The sequence below is a fragment of the Manis javanica genome, chromosome 2 (genome assembly GCF_040802235.1).
Source record: "Manis javanica isolate MJ-LG chromosome 2, MJ_LKY, whole genome shotgun sequence".
Classification (NCBI taxonomy): Eukaryota; Metazoa; Chordata; class Mammalia; order Pholidota; family Manidae; genus Manis; species Manis javanica.
This window is the reverse complement of record NC_133157.1, coordinates 31,877,023-31,895,126: the sequence shown is the minus strand read 5'-3', so window position 1 is coordinate 31,895,126 and position 18,104 is coordinate 31,877,023. Positions and strand designations below refer to the sequence as shown.

The window sequence follows — 18,104 nt, the reverse complement described above, 5'->3', positions numbered from 1 at the left end:
TTTTAGCTTAGTGTCACTTTGTAAATACTTTATTATGTTGCTACATAAGCTTCCCAATGATCATTTTTAATGTCTGATGACTATTCTGTTGGGTGAATTTACCATAATTTAGTTATAATCCTTCTCCTGTTGTTTTGTTTGAGCCCTGGATGTTTCCAGTTTGTTTTTATGAATAATGCCATGGTGCATATTTCTGAGCCTAGAGTTTTCCTTCTGCAGCTCACCAGTAGGGGGAGTAAGATCCTGCTGCTGGGACCTGCAAGGAGAAGCTGGTCAAGCACTGAGGCTCCAGCAGGGGCCTGAGCCTCAGAGAGGAGCAGCCATGGCAATGGCTCTCAATCTGTATTCTGCTGGGAGGGTCACTGCAGAAGCAATGGCAACACGTGTTCACAACTATACCCAGCAATTCCAGGGCATTTATCAACTTAAACTCAACTCCTTCCTCTCCCACTTAAGAAAATGTACTGGGCTGTAAGTGAGCATGAGGGACGCTATTGCAGGGATAACTCTGGATAGGCTCTGATTTATCTGGAAATTAAGAACAACACACCTAGTCTGTGGCACTTCATTATTAGAGACAGGTCACAGCACAGCTCATGGGTAATCCTGATCCTCCCTGGTGGGTTTTCATTCTAGCTAAGATCTCTCCCAGCCCAGAAATTCCAATTCATGCCCAGGGTCTACCGCCTCCTGCCTAGATGGATGACACAGAGGGAGGGCCAAGTGTTCTCAGGGCTCCTGACCTGGAAATAAACGCCCCAGGCTGACTTCATCACGTGGCCTCACACCCCTTTGGGGCTCTCTGTGGTGTTCCCTGCCCTGGCCACCCCCTGCTTTTTTCTCCCTCACTGTGCCTGGGCTATAAGGTGGTACTAAGGCTGAACTTACTCTCTATTCTCTCTTCCTGACCTAGACTCAGGCAGTTCTGCCTCCCGAGCCCAGACGTCCTACTCTCCAACTGTGTCTGTGTCCTAGGTCAAATGCTAGGATCCCTCTGCTCAGAAATGCTGCCAGGAGGTGCTGACTGCTCTTCTGTGCAACTGTCTGCCTGCTCCCTCTCCATGACCCCCATTTCCTTATCCTTATGTGGAAGGGCTGTGAGATTGGTGTGAATCCTGTTTGCAGCATGAGGACCAACTTCCCATGAGCATCAGGATTTTCCAGGACTACTCCCCACTCCCATGACAGTCATATACTTGTCTGGAGATTCAGAAAACTTACGAACACAGAGGCTGTGCAGGCTCCCTGCACCATCACCCCACTCCCCATCCTCACACTGAGCACAGGATCTCATTTAATTCCCCAGCAGCCCAGGGAGGAACACAGATGAGGTCTCAGAGGCTCTGAATGGCTAAGTAAATTGCCCGAAGTCACACAGCTAGTACAAGGCTGGGTGCAACTATGCCTAGGTGTGTCTGACTGTAAACCAAGTCCTTGCTTACTGCCAGACATTCTAAGTCCCTCCCTGCTGGAATCCTGGACACCTTCAAGGGTTGTCCTTCGGAGGACGCATGCAGCTTGCCTGAGCTCTCCTACCCAGCTGTGTAATAACAACACACCAGAGACTTGGTGCCACTCAGCAGTCAGGGAATGGACTGGATATAAATCCTGCCATCACCATGGAGCCCTGGGACAAGTTATTCACCCCTTCTGTGCCTCTTCTGCTCATCTGGAAATTGGGGATAACAACAGTCCCACCTCAGGGGTTGTTGGGAGGATTCGATCAGTTAATACAAAATACTTCGAACAGCAGCTGGGTGTGGCGAGCACAAGGCAAGCGCCATCTCCGTGAGTTCTCACAGCAGCTTGGGAGCTACTCTTACCTGAGCTCCCCCTTGCCTGCTGAGAGACGACTTCCCACTGCTGCTACAGTGGATTCTTAACAAATACCTGGAAAAATGCAATATGCTTCCAGGCAAATGAGGAAAAGAGCTACCAGTTGCCTGCCTTCCTACTATGTGCCAGGCCCATTTTCCTCAGACCCTACTGTGTGATTAGTCTTCGCTGCAATGCTGAGAGATAAGTATTAAAGTACAATCAAGCCCAGGTGCATTCAGTCCATAGGAGGAATTGGAAACCACTGCCGGGTGAAGGCATACTGATGTCTATTGCTGGAGATTGTTCTGCACCACCACTGGATTCTGCCTCCTGTTCCCATCCCTTTTTCCTCTTTCCAGGCCCAGAAGATGCTCACTGGCTGCAGAGGGCACCCTGCTTCCAGCCCAGGTGTGAGCACCCCTTGCAGTACCAGTGGGTGCAGGCTGGAGGTGGCCTCTGGGCAGCACCTTCCCATTCAGCTCATTGCCGTACCTTAAATGTTTTTCACTCAGAACTGTAGGGACGAAAAAGAGAGAGCTCAGAGGAGAGAAAAGCCACATGACAGTCACCAGTAAAGTGAAAGAGGAAAACACAACTGGAGAAAGCGGACAGGAAGAAGAATCTGCTGCCCGCCTTCACAGGGAGCAGGACCCCAGGACTCCTCTTTGAGAAATGCTGTGTGGACTCGCCCTAGTGCTTGTGGGGAAAGTCGTGGTTTGGGTGTGGGGAGAGCTGGGGTCTATCAGCAGCCCTGCTGCTTGTGCTGTGTGACCCTGGACCAGTCCTTTCCCCTCTCCAGAACTCAGCTGTCCCTGCTAGAAAATGAGGGGGCAGGCTAGATCTCTGAGCCATCCCAGCTTTGATATTCAAGAGATCAGAGATTCTATTAAAAAACTGACACCTTCAACAACAAGGGCGCATTTTCTTGAAAGCTGGGTGCCCTCAATCACAGAGCAAGCAGGAAATGCGAACATGCTCTGTCTTAAAACTCAGAGGCAATGGATATTTGATGGGTCTTCTATTTTTTTCCAGATCAGACACCTAAAGGTTAACTGTAGAGAAAGGAAGGTTCCTATAGCCAGGATTCTCACCTGGCCCTGGCTGACTTACTACACATGCGTGGGCAATACATGTAAAGTGCTCCGCCCAGTGTTCTGGGAGACATGGTGGCACGGCTGCAGGAGAGCAGAGGCTTGAGTGGGAGCAGTGCCAGGGACAGAGACTGAGACAGCTGCGGGGGCAAGAGAGGCCCAGAGGCAGAGACTGGCTTCTTGCACGCAGACTTGCTGAGTGGACGGGATTCTAGTGATTGACCTGCCACCATGGGAATAAAGTTCGGTATAAACTTTTTCACCCCAGGAACATTCCATTGTCATTTTTTTAGTTTCACTGAATCCAAATAGAATTTGTCCAGGCCTGAAACCCACTGGCAAGACAATTAACAAATAAGGAACTCTAGTATATACAACTCTTTCAAGCACAAAATTTTGGGCTTCTGAAGATCAGCTGCAATGTAAGACTGTTGATGTGAATCACAGACACAGTCTCCTCCCATCTGGGCTCACTGATACATTACATTCCTGAACGTGCAAGTTCAGGGGGATATTCAGCCTTCTACGTGAGTCCATACGTCCAGTCAACTGCCTGCGGCAGCCTGGAGGCTCCCAGAGAATCTTTCTCTGAGCCCCATGCTGCTCTGCAGGGTCCTCAGCAGTGGACTCCAGCAGGATGGGCAGGGAGAGAAGGCTCCGGGCAGGACAGAGTAGGGTAGGGAAGCAATCTGACAGCAGCAATTGCCACTGCTCTGTGAGGAACCGAGAGCTTTCTAACAACCCAGTTGCACCTGTATTTGAAAGGATTTTGTTTTCATTTTGAACTCAAAAGAAACTCTGATTTTAAGGAAGAAGATTCAGAAACTATTTATGTGGGTTTTTTTCATGCTGAAAGAAAGGGACGGGGACCTGGGTTCATGTTATCTTGCTAACGGCTATGAGTAGGAATGCTCAGGCTATTTTAAATAGCACTGAGATCACTTGCCTGAGGTCTTACAGCCAGTAAGAGGCAGAGCCTGGACCCAAACACAGAGATTCCTGGCACAGCCTGGGCAGTGGCCATTTACCACACTGCCCACTGGTCTCTGCAAAGTCTGGATTTCTATGTTTTCCCCCCCTTTCCCCTTCCCCCACCGCAGCTCTTTGGTAAGCAGCCCAAGAGCCCCCATGGTCATGCGTATGTACTCACGTGCGGCTGCAAGTAGCGGAGTCTGGGCAGGACTGGCCCTGGTTATAGGGCTACCTTTTGGGACACTGGGAGCTATGAGCACCCAGCCCCAGCCTCAGGCCTCCAGGTGGTTTGGCAGCTCCTGTCACCGCCTTCTAGACAGGATGCTGTAGCCTGTGGCAGGTGTCATCCCTAAAATAAAGTTCCTGCTCCCTGTACTATGACTGGACCCGTGGGAGGGGGCAGCCTTCCCAGGGGAGAGCCTCACGCCTGGCAAGGTAAGGCAGGGATGGCAGCAGTGGCTAGAAGAGGCAAAGAAGCTGGGAGAAAGCAGAGCAGACAGACTAGTCAGAGGCGTGAGCTCCAGGGGAATTCCAGGCCCCCCACTTCCTCAGCAGTGACCCTGGGTGAGCTGCCTCATCCTGCCCAGCCCCAGCATTCTCATCTGTCTGTGGGGAGCATGGTGACCTCAAGGGGCTGGCCGAGGACTACATAAAATGATATAAATAAGCATGTAGGATGGTGCCTGCCATGCAGTGAACAGTCTGTAAATGGAGCAGTGATTACTGCTATTATGAGCAAGTCACAGGTCAACTGCACTGTGTGTACAGACCTGCTGGGGATGGCCACCCTGGCACCTCAGCATGGCACTGAAGGAGCCTGACCAGGCCAGGCCCCGGACTTCGCTAGTCTGGCATGTAAGAGTTCTGATCCCATCTTGGGCTCTTTCTTTCTAATTTGATAATCTAGGGCCACTTCCCTTTCAGCCCAGAATATCATGAAGAGGTCAAATTGCACTGGGCCTTCTGGTTAAGAAAGTAAGGAAGTGCTTATCAGTACATCTTTCAAATATGAATATTCTAGTATTAAGGGTATCTCTGCTCTATCTAGAAAACCTTTAGGATTGAGAGCCGTGCTTGCCCCAAGGGCCCAGGGCCTGGAGGGAGGGGCCTCTACCTTCAAGTGCTCCATCTTCTCCTGCTGGCTCAGGAAGTCCCTGTCGCCAGCATCCAGGGGCACAGTGGGCTGGCTAGGGGGATGCATGAAGTCCTGGGTGACCTTCTCAGAGAGCTTGCAGATGACCTGCTGCTTGGCCTCGTTCTTGTCCATGAGCAGCTGTACGTGCCGCTGCAGCTCTTGCACCTGCTGCTCCCGCAGGTTCGCCATGTGTGCCAGGCTCTCCCGCTCTTGCTCCAGGGCCTCCACCCGCCTGTGCAGCTCGGCGATCTGCCGCACTTTGTGCCTCACCAGCTCCAGCCGGTCCTTGTCCTCAGCCGCAGCCAGGTACGCACTGGACGCCCTCTTCTCCTGCTGGGCAGCCTCCAGAGCCTTGTGCAGGATCCTCACCAGCTCCTGGGTGGGGAAAGGGGAGCGTCTTGTGACAGGGGGAAGGCCTGCTGGGCCCAGCAGCGAGGTGTATGCTATCACTGGTTAGACAGAACTAGGCTCCTACCAGCCCCAGTGGCCCTGAGAGGCAGCCAGCATCATCCTCCAGGCTTCTCACCCCAGCACCCATTTTCTCTTTTTCTGTTCAAGAAAGGTTTAGCCAGACCCAAGGTTCCCCAGCTGAAGATGGCATTTCTGAGTCAAGCTTACAGCAAGGTGTGGCTAAGTGCCTATTCTGCCTAAATAGTATATGAGAAATGGTGTGGGCAGCTTCTGGTCAGACCTTTTTTTTTTTTTTTTTTAGATAAGTATTTTTTATTGAAGGGTAGTTGACACACAGTATTACATTAGTTTCAGGTGTACAACACAGTGATTCAACATTTATATACATGATAATTCTAGATACCAGCTATCACCATACCAAGTTGTTACAATATTTTGACTATATTCCTTATGCTATACATTACATGCCGGTTACTTATTTATTTTACAATTGGAAGTGTGTACTTTTTTTTTTCTTTTGTGAGGGCATCTCTCATATTTATTGATCAAATGGTTGTTAACAACAATAAAATTCTGTATAGGGGGGTCAATGCTCAATGCACAATCATTAATCCACCCCAAGCCTAATTCTCGTCAGTCTCCAATCTTCTGAAGCATAACGAACAAGTTCTTACATGGAGAACAAATTCTTACATAGTGAATAAGTTACATGGTGAACAGTACAAGGGCAGTCATCACAGAAGCTTTTGGTTTTGATCACGCATTATGAACTATAAACAGTCAGTTCAAATATGAATATTCATTTGATTTATATGTGGATACCACATTTCTCTCTTTATTATTATTATTTTTAATAAAATGCTGAAGTGGTAGGTAGATACAAGATAAAGGTAGAAAACACAGTTTAGTGTTGTAAGAGAGCAAATGTAGATGGTCAGGTGTGTGCCTGTAGACTATGTGCTAATCCGAGCTAGACAAGGGCAATAAAACATCCATGGATGGAGAAGCTTTCTCTCAAAACGCGGTGTGTGTGTGTGTGTGTGTGAGGTTCTAAGCTTCACCACTGTTGTTCTCCGATTTCTCACCTGATGGCCCCCCTGCGACTGTGCCTGTCTTAGGTTGTTCCTCCCTTGAGGAATCTTACCTGTCTCTGGCTAACCAGTCATCTTCCGGGGCCATACAGGGAAATGTTAAGTTGGTAAGTGAGAGAGAAGCCTTATTGTTTGAAAAGGTTAGCTTTTTACTTCTTTGCATATTTTATGCCCTGTGGCTTCTATGGTCAGACCTTTAAAACCACTACCCACAGGCTCCCCTGGTCCAGTTCTGTTCCCTTTTGGCTGGGCAAAGGCAAGGGCTAGAGCGGCCACCTTGGGCTCACAAGCAGAAGTTGCATGTCAAGGCTGACAGAGTTATGTCTCCAGCTCAGAACCACTCACTTACCTCTGGATTCTTCCATGAGAATGTGAGAGGGAAATAAACCTCCAAATTGTTTTAGCCACAGCACTTTGAGGTTTCTTTCTTATAGCACTGAGCCCATACCCTGACTAATACATGCCCACTTTAGAGATGAGCTGGGGCCTTGCAGAATAGAGTGGAGTCTAATCCCAAGCCATCCAGACTCCAAAGCCGGTGCTTGGTCAGTAGTGAAAGCAAGGGTGGCTGTGACATGGCACGTGGGCATTGCTCTTCCATCTAACTCCTGTGGCAGACATTACTAATCACAATGCTCCTTCCTGCCAAGCCCAAGTGGGGCCTCAGAATCCTTCTGAATATAGCACTTAAGCATTCACTACTGACCAAGCTGAGACAGAATTACAGAGGAAACACACTGGCAATCCTGACGGTAAGCCACACACGGGAGCCTCATTCAATCCATTTGTGCCCAGCCCCCTCAGCCCGCCAAGTGATGTCTGCAAGGCTGGTGCAAGGAAGCCTTGGGGCATCCCGAAGCAATAGACCTCAGTGTACTCACTGGCAGAGGCACTTGATTCACATGGCAACTCAAGGTCTGTTTGGCTCCCTGTGCCTTTGAGCTTCCAACCTTGCCAGGAATCGTCCTGCCCCAAAGCAGGGATGTGGAGTCATTCAGGGCCAGGATCAGAATATCAGAAGCCAGGCAGCCCAGCAGCCAATCCATGTGAACATCAAAGCTGGCAGGTAGGGACTTTAGCCATTGCTATGCTCTATGCCAGTCTCACCTGGAACATGGTGTCCTGGAGACATGTCAACTGTATCCACGCTGGCTGGATAGGGTTATTGCTAAGAACAATTCCATTTTGGAGGAGAACTGTCACAATGCATGACTTTATATGAAAAGTTAATGACAAGACCCAATTAGCATGCATCTTCTGAAACCTCGGTACTAGTGACTGTCCAGCTGCAGCACAGAGAGCAGGAGCTTAATGTTAGGGGTGATGGCTGCCATGGTTCTCTTTCTGTCCTCCATCCATCTAAACTTTATCGAGCCCCACTATGTGCCTGGCCCCTGGGCCAGATGCCAGGGCCCGGAGAGGGACCAATCACAGTTCCCACCTTCAAAAACCAAAGACTGGTGGGAGCCAAAGTGGACCACCATAACAGAGTGATTTACTGCAGGCGAGGAAGAAGGGTATCGTGGGGGCATGGAGCAGAGAGCGATGACTTCTGCCTTTGAGGGAGGTGGGGCAAGCTCAGTGCAGTCTATAGAGAGGCACAGCCATTGGAGCTTCTCTGTGAGGAATGAGGAGGGCCAGAGCTGGTCAAGCAGCAGGTGGGAGATGACGGTTGGGAGGGCTTTCCACACTCGGTGAACCAATAGTTTAAGCAAAGGCCCAGAGGAATGAAAGGGCAGGTGTGGAGCTGTGGGCGTCCTTGTGTATGTCAGGAAGAAGCTGGGGTGGGGAGGGGGCTGCACACCAAACCGGAATGTTTGGAATGAAGAAATAGCTTCCCAGGGCTCTGCTGGAAGAGATTAACATTCTTGTAGCTCTAGGGAAATCCAGAAGCCGACCATTTTCTGATTCAGCTGAGATTGGGAGATTGCCTTGGTTGGCTGCCTGGTGAAATAACCAGCAGACACCACTGTTCAGACTTGCCCTAGGCTTGGAATCAAGCTGGTATATTTCCCCCAATTTTGAGAGCATCAACTCTGAGGTCCATTTCATTACATCCAGCAGTCTCCCCCTCCCCACATCTGGCTCTCAAAATCCAAGACCAAGACATCAGCCCAGGAGGCCCTCCTCCCACCAGAATGAGACTGGGAGAAAGCAACTGGTAGATGGACGCAGCTGGAGCAGGAAGTGTAAGATGAGGAGTAGGCACCCATCACGGATTCAGAAAATGTGGAAGCTAGACAGGCCTGCGAGACCACCCAGCCCAGGTGCCTTGCTGTCGCCCAGGGAGACAGAAGCCCGAGAAAGGAGAAGGGAGAGGAGGAAAGGGACTAGTAGATCCCTGCAGGCGGGAAAACACAGCGTACTAGAGGGCTCCTGACTCCGAATGCAGGATCCTTCACTTCGCCATGATGTGCAGTGAATGGATTTTTCATTGAAATGCTTCTTTCAGTATCTTTAAAAATGAAAATAACCCATGTTCACAGCAGCATCATTCGCAATATCCAAGAGGTGGAAACAACCCAAGCTGTTTCCTGACACTGTCTACTGACAGTGAATGAATAAACAAAATGTGCGTGTATACATACAACAGAATATTATTCAGCCTTAAAAAGGAAGGAAATCCTGCCACCTACTACGACATGAATGAACCCTGAGGACATTATGCTAAATGAAATAAGCCAATCACAAAAATGCACATACACACCATAGAGAAATACTTTTCTAAAAAAAGGGAACTTGTGATATACCTGTTTTGAAGTTGCTTTTGTCCTTATGATATGCCACAGCTCCTCTCTGGGTCGATCAGTAATGAGCAACACCATCGTGTGCAGCAGTCCAAGGGGAGTGCTTGTGCAGATGTACCACAGTTCCCTAATCCCACCCCAAGGATGGACATCTGGGCTGTTTCCAATACTCACAATTACAAGCAATACCTCAGGACCAATTCTTAGAAATAGAAGAACTGATCAAGTGGCACTTTTACTATTTCTTAATTGTTCATTGTTTGGTCCATCTCAGACTCTGATGACTGGTCATAAATTGAAATTTTATTTCCAATTAAAAAAACCAACAAATCACCTTTTAAAAATTAATCCTTTATCTTATTGAAGAATTGAATCTTTCATCAAGGTGGGTGGTCCCAACAGTGCTTGCGATGAAAACCATGGAAGCTGTCACAGAGGCTTCCATTCCCAGTCTGGGCCCACAAGGGGCTACCTAATGAGGGTGTTCAGAACACTGAACCGCAGCTTTCTTGGGTGCAAGTAAAATGGGGATCTGACGCGTACAGAGAGTGGCCCAGCAGCAAGGAGGAAGTCTGCCAAGTGCCACTCTCCACGCTGCAAAGCTGGAGCTCCTCCTGACTTCCCTCCACGACCTCTGAACCCAGGGCCTTAGCTCTGAGGTCTGTGCTCTGAAGTGTCTGGGTGAGGTCTAGGGAAGTAAGAGGCTAAACTTTGCTCCCAACATTTCCTAAACAAATTACATGCATTTACCAAGTAGTCCTGAGTGACTGGCCCCAGAGAGCCCCAGGCAAAGCTGGGGAGGGGTTCATCATTCCCAGCAGTCACCAGATGGCCAACATCACCACAAACAACAGACTTCCATCTGCCAGAGCAGACAGCCTTCAGGCTGGGTGCAATTCTGTCAACTCTTTTGAGTCTGAGTAGCCTGGCCGAGCAGCCATCTGGTGCTATCTCCTGGAGTCCAAATGTCTCATGGGGCCAGTGTTGCAAGGACCTGGGATAGATAATGGCTTAATTGGTAATGGAGTCATCCTGTTGTTTAATACAACACCAGGGAGGCACAGGGAGTGGGAGCATTTTCCTGAAGAGCAGTTAAGGTGCCTGTGTCTGGTACTGGACTGTGCCAGCTGCAATGAGAGTCCTGGACCTGGGGAAGCAGGACAGGGGCCTAGTCCTGGCTCTTCCAGCTGTGTGACCTTAGGCCAGTCACCCACCTTCTCTGAGCCCTTCAAGCACAGCAAGATGAAAAGGACAGCAGCTCTAGAGACAGGCAGAACAAAGCCTGAACTCTGGCACAGTCCCTGGGAGGCCCTGGGCATGCAGTAATGCTCAGAACCTCAGTTTTTTCCTCAGAAAAAAGGGGCTGACCACTGTTACAAGGATTAGAGAAAATGCACGGAAAGCACCAGCACAGGGCTGGGGGCTTCACTTAGCGAGGAGGCCATGCTTAACACAAACAGTTGTTTATGCCCATATCTTCTCTCTCCCATTGGACAGTGAGGTCCCCAAGGGCAGGGATTTGGTCCAATGTACCTCTGTGCCCTCTACAGCACCCAACAGAATTTGAGATACAAATTCTTAAAGGATCACTAAAGCTGTTGGCAATGGCCACCTGGCTGGCTGAGCCAGGACAAGACCCCAGTTCCCGTGTCCTCCCGCAGTCTCAGGCAGAATGATGGTGCCTTGCCCGAGGACACACAGAAAGGCACTCAGCTGAGGAGCCAGACTTGGAGAGTCTCAGATGGAATTGCTCTCTAATCGGCATCTCTGAGGGTTTGGGGCACCAGGGGGAACCCCAAGGTTATGCAGGCCTCTATTCCTCCTCTGGGTCAAGAGTTGGTCTCCTCTTCTTCTTTCCCTAATTGGTTTTAGTATCTGAACTGGAGGCGAAACCCCAGCACTGGTACGGCTGGGGCTCCCCTTCCTAATGTGTAATGAACACTGGCCCCATTCATCACTGCTGTGCCTCACAAGCACATAGCTGGAGGCCCTCATGGGCTTCCATCTGTCTTCCCAGAGCCCTTCAAGTATGTGTTTCTCCTGGTAGGGCAGGAAGGAATCCACAAGGGCCGGAAGTGATGTAAGAAGAGCTGAACTAATCAAAGCCTGCATCTGTTGGGCAGCTGCTGGGTGCCAGGCACTGGGCTTTCTGAATCTGGACGCTGGCCTCTCTAGCAAACATGATTACAACTCGTTTTACAGAGGAGGAAAACTAATCTTAGAAAGGCTAAGAAACTTGTGGAGGGCCAGAACTTGGGCCTGCACCATCTCAGCTAAAGACCTGTGCTCTGAATCACCCGCTAGACTGAAATGCATTGGCGAGGTGGGCAGGACAGCATGCAAATCCATTCATATCTCAAGTCAAAAGCAAAACCACAAGACTTCTACTACTTCTGATTATCTGTTCAGGGAAGATTGAATTTTCTAGGAAGTGAGCTAGTAAGAAAGTCCAGATTCTTTAACACTTGAACAACTTCCTCTGACATTTTCATTGACTGTAGGGCAAAAGTCAACAGCTTGGGCAACTCTTGCTAATCTCTAAGAGCTCGCTTTCATTTATTAAAGAATGGGGCATCCTCAAGGGCTGCATAGTCATCAAGGGCAAACCTAAATGAAATCCAGGTCTCTTACAGTGTCTCTACTTCATTTGATAATTCATAATGCCTTAGAAGGAAAGGCCAAGTCAAGGGAGGTTGTCCACATTTCCTATTAAGATGGGGAAGATGTGGTGAAAGGAGAGGCAGTGTTTACATTCCAGATTCTTTTCCTGGCCAGCTTGGGTTTGGGACTTAAGCTATATTGTTCTAGGTATTAGGCAGCTGCTACAGCTCAGTTTAATGCCCTCCCAACTCTGAGAAGCACCAGCAGCCTCGTGACAGGAACATGAAGATGATGGGAGGAAAAGAGAACTAGCTGGGCTTCTAAGTGCAGCAGAGGGGACCTCACAGCTGTTATGATCTATTTGGGTATTGAATTGCGGAATGCCTGTCTCTTCCATGAAATATAAGCCCTTAACAGCAGGGCTGGTGTCTTTTTGTTCCCCAGCACCTAGAACACATGTGCACATAACAAGCCCTCAATAAAGGCTTGATGAATAAACAAGTGAATTGAGAACATACGGGTGAATGAGATTCCTCGTTTGAGAACTCAAATCACCAGCTGCTGCATTCAGTGTGACCCCTGACCTGCCAGGCATGAAGCCTCTGATGGTTCCCTTAATATAGGCTTAGGGGTGAGAAAGGCAGGAGGGGTAAAACGAGGTAGGGAGGGTATTTTTCTGGATTGTTTTCTCCAAAAACAGAGCAGAAAGGAAAAGAAGAAATATAGAAAGGGGAGAATGTTCAGTAGTAAATACAGTACACTCCCCTCCTTCCCCTTCCCAGGAGCAAGAGTCAGGAAACAAAGCAGAAAGTGATCCAGGAGAGCCAAAGCCTAAACACAAAAGCTTAGGCTTTCCTCTCAGTGGAAAAGGAGCTTGGGCCCTCAGTGGAGCCCAACATCGGATGTACCACTAGGCACCACCCTGGGGATTTTCGGTAACTAAGCTAACTTAATCACTTCTATTGAGCTAAAGAGAGCCTACTGCCCGGTACTACAGCCCCCATCACCTCCCTGCCATGTGACCCTCACTACTTTTGAGGTTGTCTCTGTATGTGAACACAATTTACTCCCTTGGGTTGTAGGATTTTTGAATGATTTTATTGTCTATGTATATATGTGATCTGTTTTCTGCAATGACCATGTAGCTCTTTCTTTTTTATCTTCTATAATTGACTTCTCTATTAAGCATGAGTCTTCCTTCTTGTCACTGTCCCCTTTTGGGCCTAGCTCAGCTCCAGGGTCACACAGACCTGCCTGCTTTCTCAGTCCTGCGACAGTCTTTCAGAGATCTTCACCCAGTTACTGGCTGCCAGGTCAAACATTGCCCAATTCCTTTGCTGTCCCTTCCCAGGACCCTGCTTCCAGATCACCCTCCTCCAAATACTGTCCCATTTCAGTGTGGGGACAGGCAGACCATGCACAGCCCTCCAGGTTGGGTATAAGGGATAATTATTAAAGTTGGTCTCCACAGACCTAGCCTCTGCCATCTAGAGTGACAGCATGTCCCTGAGTAGTCAACAGCATAGTGCTTCCAACCATGTGCAGTTTGGCCATCAAGCATCACAGACTGGCCTATGCCCAGCTGGGCTGATGCATCATGTCTAGCTTGCCCAAAGACTCTAGGCTCAGAGGGGTCTACTGGAGCCTGGGGCCTTTCTGGGGCCAGAGCTTACCTTCTGAGACTTTAACTCCTTGTTGAGCATTAGAACTTGCTGCTCCAAGGTCAACACTTTCTCCTGGGCAGTTCGGTTCCGTGTGAGTCCTTCAGCAAAGAGCGGGAAGGTGTTGTTCTGGCGCTTGGCTTTCTGAATGAGATTGGCAGTCAGAGAGGACTTGGGTATAGTCTTTGGAGAATCCACTGGATCTTTCCATGCTTGAGAGAACACAAAGGTTATGATCAGCAGCCTCAGTGGTTCTCAAACAGGATCCTGCTGTAGAAGCATCTGGCAGCCTTGGTAAAATGCTGATCATGGGAACCACTTCCAGAGCTTTTCATTCAATAGGCCTGGGATGGCTGGGGCTTGAGAATTTGCATTCTAAAACATTCCCAGGTGACACTGATGCAGCTAGTCTAGGGATCATGTTTTGAGATCCACTGGACTATATAAACCCTATTTACACTGCGTTGGCCAGGTCATTCAGCCCATCCTCTAAGCTGTCCCCTCTCTTGGATCTCAACCTGTGTGGGCTGGTCATATTACCCTGCTGCATGGTATCTGCTAGGCAGCCAGCTCTTGAGGGCACAAACCCTGGCAGGATGTCTTGTTTTTTTATTTCAGGATCCCACCTCTACTTCTGGGCAATTTTCAAAGTACAAAGACTGTTTTTGATGGGAAAATGGACTATCTGTACTTTGCATTCTTGCCCTGGAGAGTACCTCAAACTGTTACTGGACTATTATTCTAAGCTAAATCAGGAGACATGTTTCCCACAGTTGTTTGCCTCAAGGCTGTACTGTCTTTCCATTTCCTCTAAAGCAAGGGTAAGCAAACAATGACCCCCAGGCAAATTCAGCCCACAGACTGCTTTTGTAAATAAAGTTTAATTGGAACACAGCCACACCCATTTGTTTGTGCATTGTCCGGGATGCATGCTTTCACTCCACAGTGACAGAACTGAGTGCTTACATAACAGACCGTAAGGCCCATAACGCCTCAAATACTTGCTACCTGGCTCTTAACAGAAAACATTTGCCGATGATTGCTAAATTTTATTCTCAAGTCCAACATCAGAGAGGCACTCACCCAGGCTGCCCTGCCCCCAGCCTGTACTTTAGGGCTCTGCCACCACCCTACATCCAAGGACATTTAATGGCCTGATTATATAGTCAGGGGGCCTTGAGAATCTTATTTACATGACATGTACACATCACGCCCTTACGAAGCCCCAGGAGGAGAAATTCCCCTCACCCTCAGTGCCAGAAAAAGCTTTACTTCTCCTAAGAAAATATTGCAATAATCTAACCACTTGCGTTTCTCTCTCTGCCTTGGCTACTGAGCTCAGTCACATTTGTTGTCTACCCTTTGCTACTTTGCAGAATCTTATTTTGATCTTACCTAAATTTCATAACCCAAATTAGTCACTTTCCCCTGATATGTATTTTAATAAGATGTCCTTCCCCAATCTTTTTGGGACTAAGGTATTAAAATTAAGGATGTGGTATGGGATCACAAGGAAGGGATAGGCAAGCTGTCACTCAAGCTAAGACAAGCTGAATGACTTAGCACCTTTCGGAACCATGCCAAGGGCCAGCCATTTTTTGGACAGATAAAGAACTATTCCAGTAGGTGATAGGAACTCTAGCAGGGGACAGGAACCAGAAATTACTTGGCCTTGTTGGGTACAAGAATGACTTTGTTCCAGACTCAAAAGAAATCCAATTATGCTGGGTACAAAGCAGACCATGGGGCTGAGAGGAATGCACTGTTTCCCTTGCTCTCCTGCCAGTCTAGGAGAGCGGGAGGTCCCCTGTAGCCCTGCTGCCCTCTGATAACACTGCTGTCCACCAACCCTGAGGGCACGCAGGGTGGAGAGTACTGTGTCCACTTCTCCAGCGATCGGAGAAGATGAGGCCAAAGTCGGGGTGCTTTTCTCTCAGTGCTATTCTGTGGCAGCGCCTCAGGGCTGACTGGGAGCAGAAGAGGATGCAAGAAGCGAGGGAGCCCAGCCTCCTACCCCTGCCTCCACTCTGCTTTTATCTCCTTTGTACATTAGATCTTATTTATGGGGTTAAGGCTTCAAGGGAACAAAGACATGGTTTGAAAAATCACTGACGTAGAAAACGAGGCTTCAGGCAGCAGTATGGGACAGGGTGCTGAGCCTGATTCCTCTTCTGGTCACTTGTGCTGCTGTGAGCCAGGCACTCCGCTTTGCTGTCCTCAGTTCCCTCATTTATTCAATGAGAACAACAATGGTATCTAGAGTTCTGATAATTGTGAGGATTAAACAGGTTAATGCAGGTAAAATGCAGAGTGCACATGGATGAAACTTGAAAAGATTCTGCCAAAGGAAAGAAGCCAGTCATAAATGTGGGAAACGTGCTCACTGGTCTGAACTTAGTCAAAGAGAACAGCGGGAGCGAGGCTTTAATGACAGTCTTGCAAGATCAGGTGTATGGTGAGCAGGCACACTTAGTGTCATTACGACAAGCAATTTATTTCTTATCACGTGAGTCCCTCCCCTGGTTCCTCACTGGCTGAGTACTACAGGGTTTACATTCTTTCCCAGACTTCACCTAAGCAAGCTGTATCTATATTAAAATATTTGTCTTAATTTTATTGGCTAGTTTAAAACTTTCTCTGCATTTTTTTTGAAGTGATGCCAGGTCGCTCTTTCTTAATCTCCTTTCCTTTCCCAGCCAGAGTGACTCCCTAGTACATGTTCTGACATGTAGGCTTCTTGTTAATACCCTTTTGTTTAAACATTAATTCCTCTGGGAATAAGTCACATTAAATTTTATGCCATTTCTAATATAAAGGTCTGCTTATCATAGATTTCACTCATATGAAATGGCCAGAAGAGACAATACATAGAGACAGAAAGTAGATTAGCGGTTGCCTAGAGCTGGAAGGAGTAGAGATTGGGACTGATGGCTGAGGGATACAGGGGATTCTGGGGGGTAATAAAAATGTTCTAAAATTGATTATGGCGAATTGTATACTTCAAATTGGTGAATTGTATGATATGTGAATCATATCTTTATTAAACTGTTACCAAAAAGAAGTGCTTAGAGTAACCCTGTACAAAGGCTGCTCTACATGCTCATTTTAGCATTATTATTGATTCCCTGCAGGGCTCTTCTCCTCCTGGACTGTTCATCATGGCCTGCAGGGCCTCCCTGGGCGCTGCTCCAAAGGGGTGCTTTTCCTACAGTCACTGCTACATCGCCCAGGGGTCCTCTCTGCCATCAGAAGGCTCCACAGTTCTGCCTTAGCCAGTTTTCTCTCCTCTGTTTCTAAGTTAAAATATATTCCAAGGGCACCAATGCCCACTTCAAAGAAACTAACACTCCCAGTGGTGTGGGGCACTCCTATTTTGTGAAATAATGAAGTGTTATGGCATAGCTGGGAGGGATACCTAAAGGTTAACTGCTCTGCTTCTTTCATATCTGATTGTAATTACCCCAGAAAAGCATTTTTATACCCTTAAAATCTTTTTTTAAATAAGAAAGAAAGTGGGAGGTATTTTCCTTTATTACTTCAGGAATCACTGCTAAGTTTCAGCTGGGGAAGAGGAAATGTGGTTTGGAAATGGACGGCGGTGACGGTTGCACAAGAAGGTGAATGTACCTAATGCCACTGAACTGTACACCTACAGTTGGCTAAAATGGTAAATTTTCTGTGATGTATACTTTGCCAAAATAATTTTTAAAAAATCACTGTTGCTAGATTCATGGAAACCTAGGAGGGACCTGGAGAATTTCATCTTTGACACACAAAAGTACACGTGTTGGGTTTTGGGGAGGAGAGGGGGTGCTCACATGGTCTCTGAAGGCAACTCAGACCTGGGCAGAGGCTCACCTAGGGTGCTGGGGCTGGGGGCCGAGGGCTGCCCCTCCCTCTGAGGCTCCCTGATCAACGGAGAATCTTCCCCAGGAGGTCCATGGCCTGTTCCTTGGGCCTGTCTGTTGCCCCGGATGTTGTACATCCTGTTTCTGAAAGGAAAACGGAGAAGCACAAGGCTGACAGCCCTGTCATCCTGCCCTCCCCGCTGCCACTTCTGGAGCTTAAGCCACATCCCCACCCAGGTCCTGTGCTGATTGGTCTACCGGACTCAGGCACTCTGCACAATGCACTCCACCCACGCCACTCCCGACCCCCCTCAACCTCCTCTTTTTCACTTTTTTCATCATTCCTATCACCTTCCACAATATCACTTATAAACAATATTAAGCTTGACTCCCCTGCCCCAACCCCACTGCTGGAGTATATACTCCACGAGGGCAGTGATGTTTGTCTGTTTTATTCACTGAAATACTTTGAATGCCTAGAGCAGTGCCTGAAATATATTGGGCACTTAGTATGTATGTGCTGAACGAATGTTGAATGGACTTGCCAAACTAACTTTCCTGAACCTTCATCTGGTCCTATAATTACCTGGCTCAAAACCATCAGGGACTCCCTACTTCTGCCAAGAAAAGTTCCAAACATCTCCTGGCATCCTTCTCCCCTGCTTTCTTTCTTTGCTCAGATCTGTTCTCTCTGAAGCCTTCACTGATCATCTCACAGACTCCAAGGAG

At 48.3% G+C, this 18,104-nt stretch overlaps 1 protein-coding gene across 2 annotated transcripts in view; it reads right to left on the bottom strand.

Moving 5' to 3' along the window:
- TBC1D2 (TBC1 domain family member 2) overlaps positions 1–18,104 on the bottom strand; it is a 44,287-nt gene that overhangs the window by 12,751 nt on the left and 13,432 nt on the right. For both annotated transcript variants that reach the window (XM_017659749.3, XM_017659751.3), the window contains 3 exons: positions 17,386–17,519; positions 13,540–13,739; positions 4,996–5,391 (listed from right to left, as the gene is read on the bottom strand). In XM_017659749.3, coding sequence (XP_017515238.3) covers positions 4,996–5,391; positions 13,540–13,739; positions 17,386–17,519 — 730 coding nt within the window. The remainder of the gene's footprint in view (positions 1–4,995; positions 5,392–13,539; positions 13,740–17,385; positions 17,520–18,104) is intronic.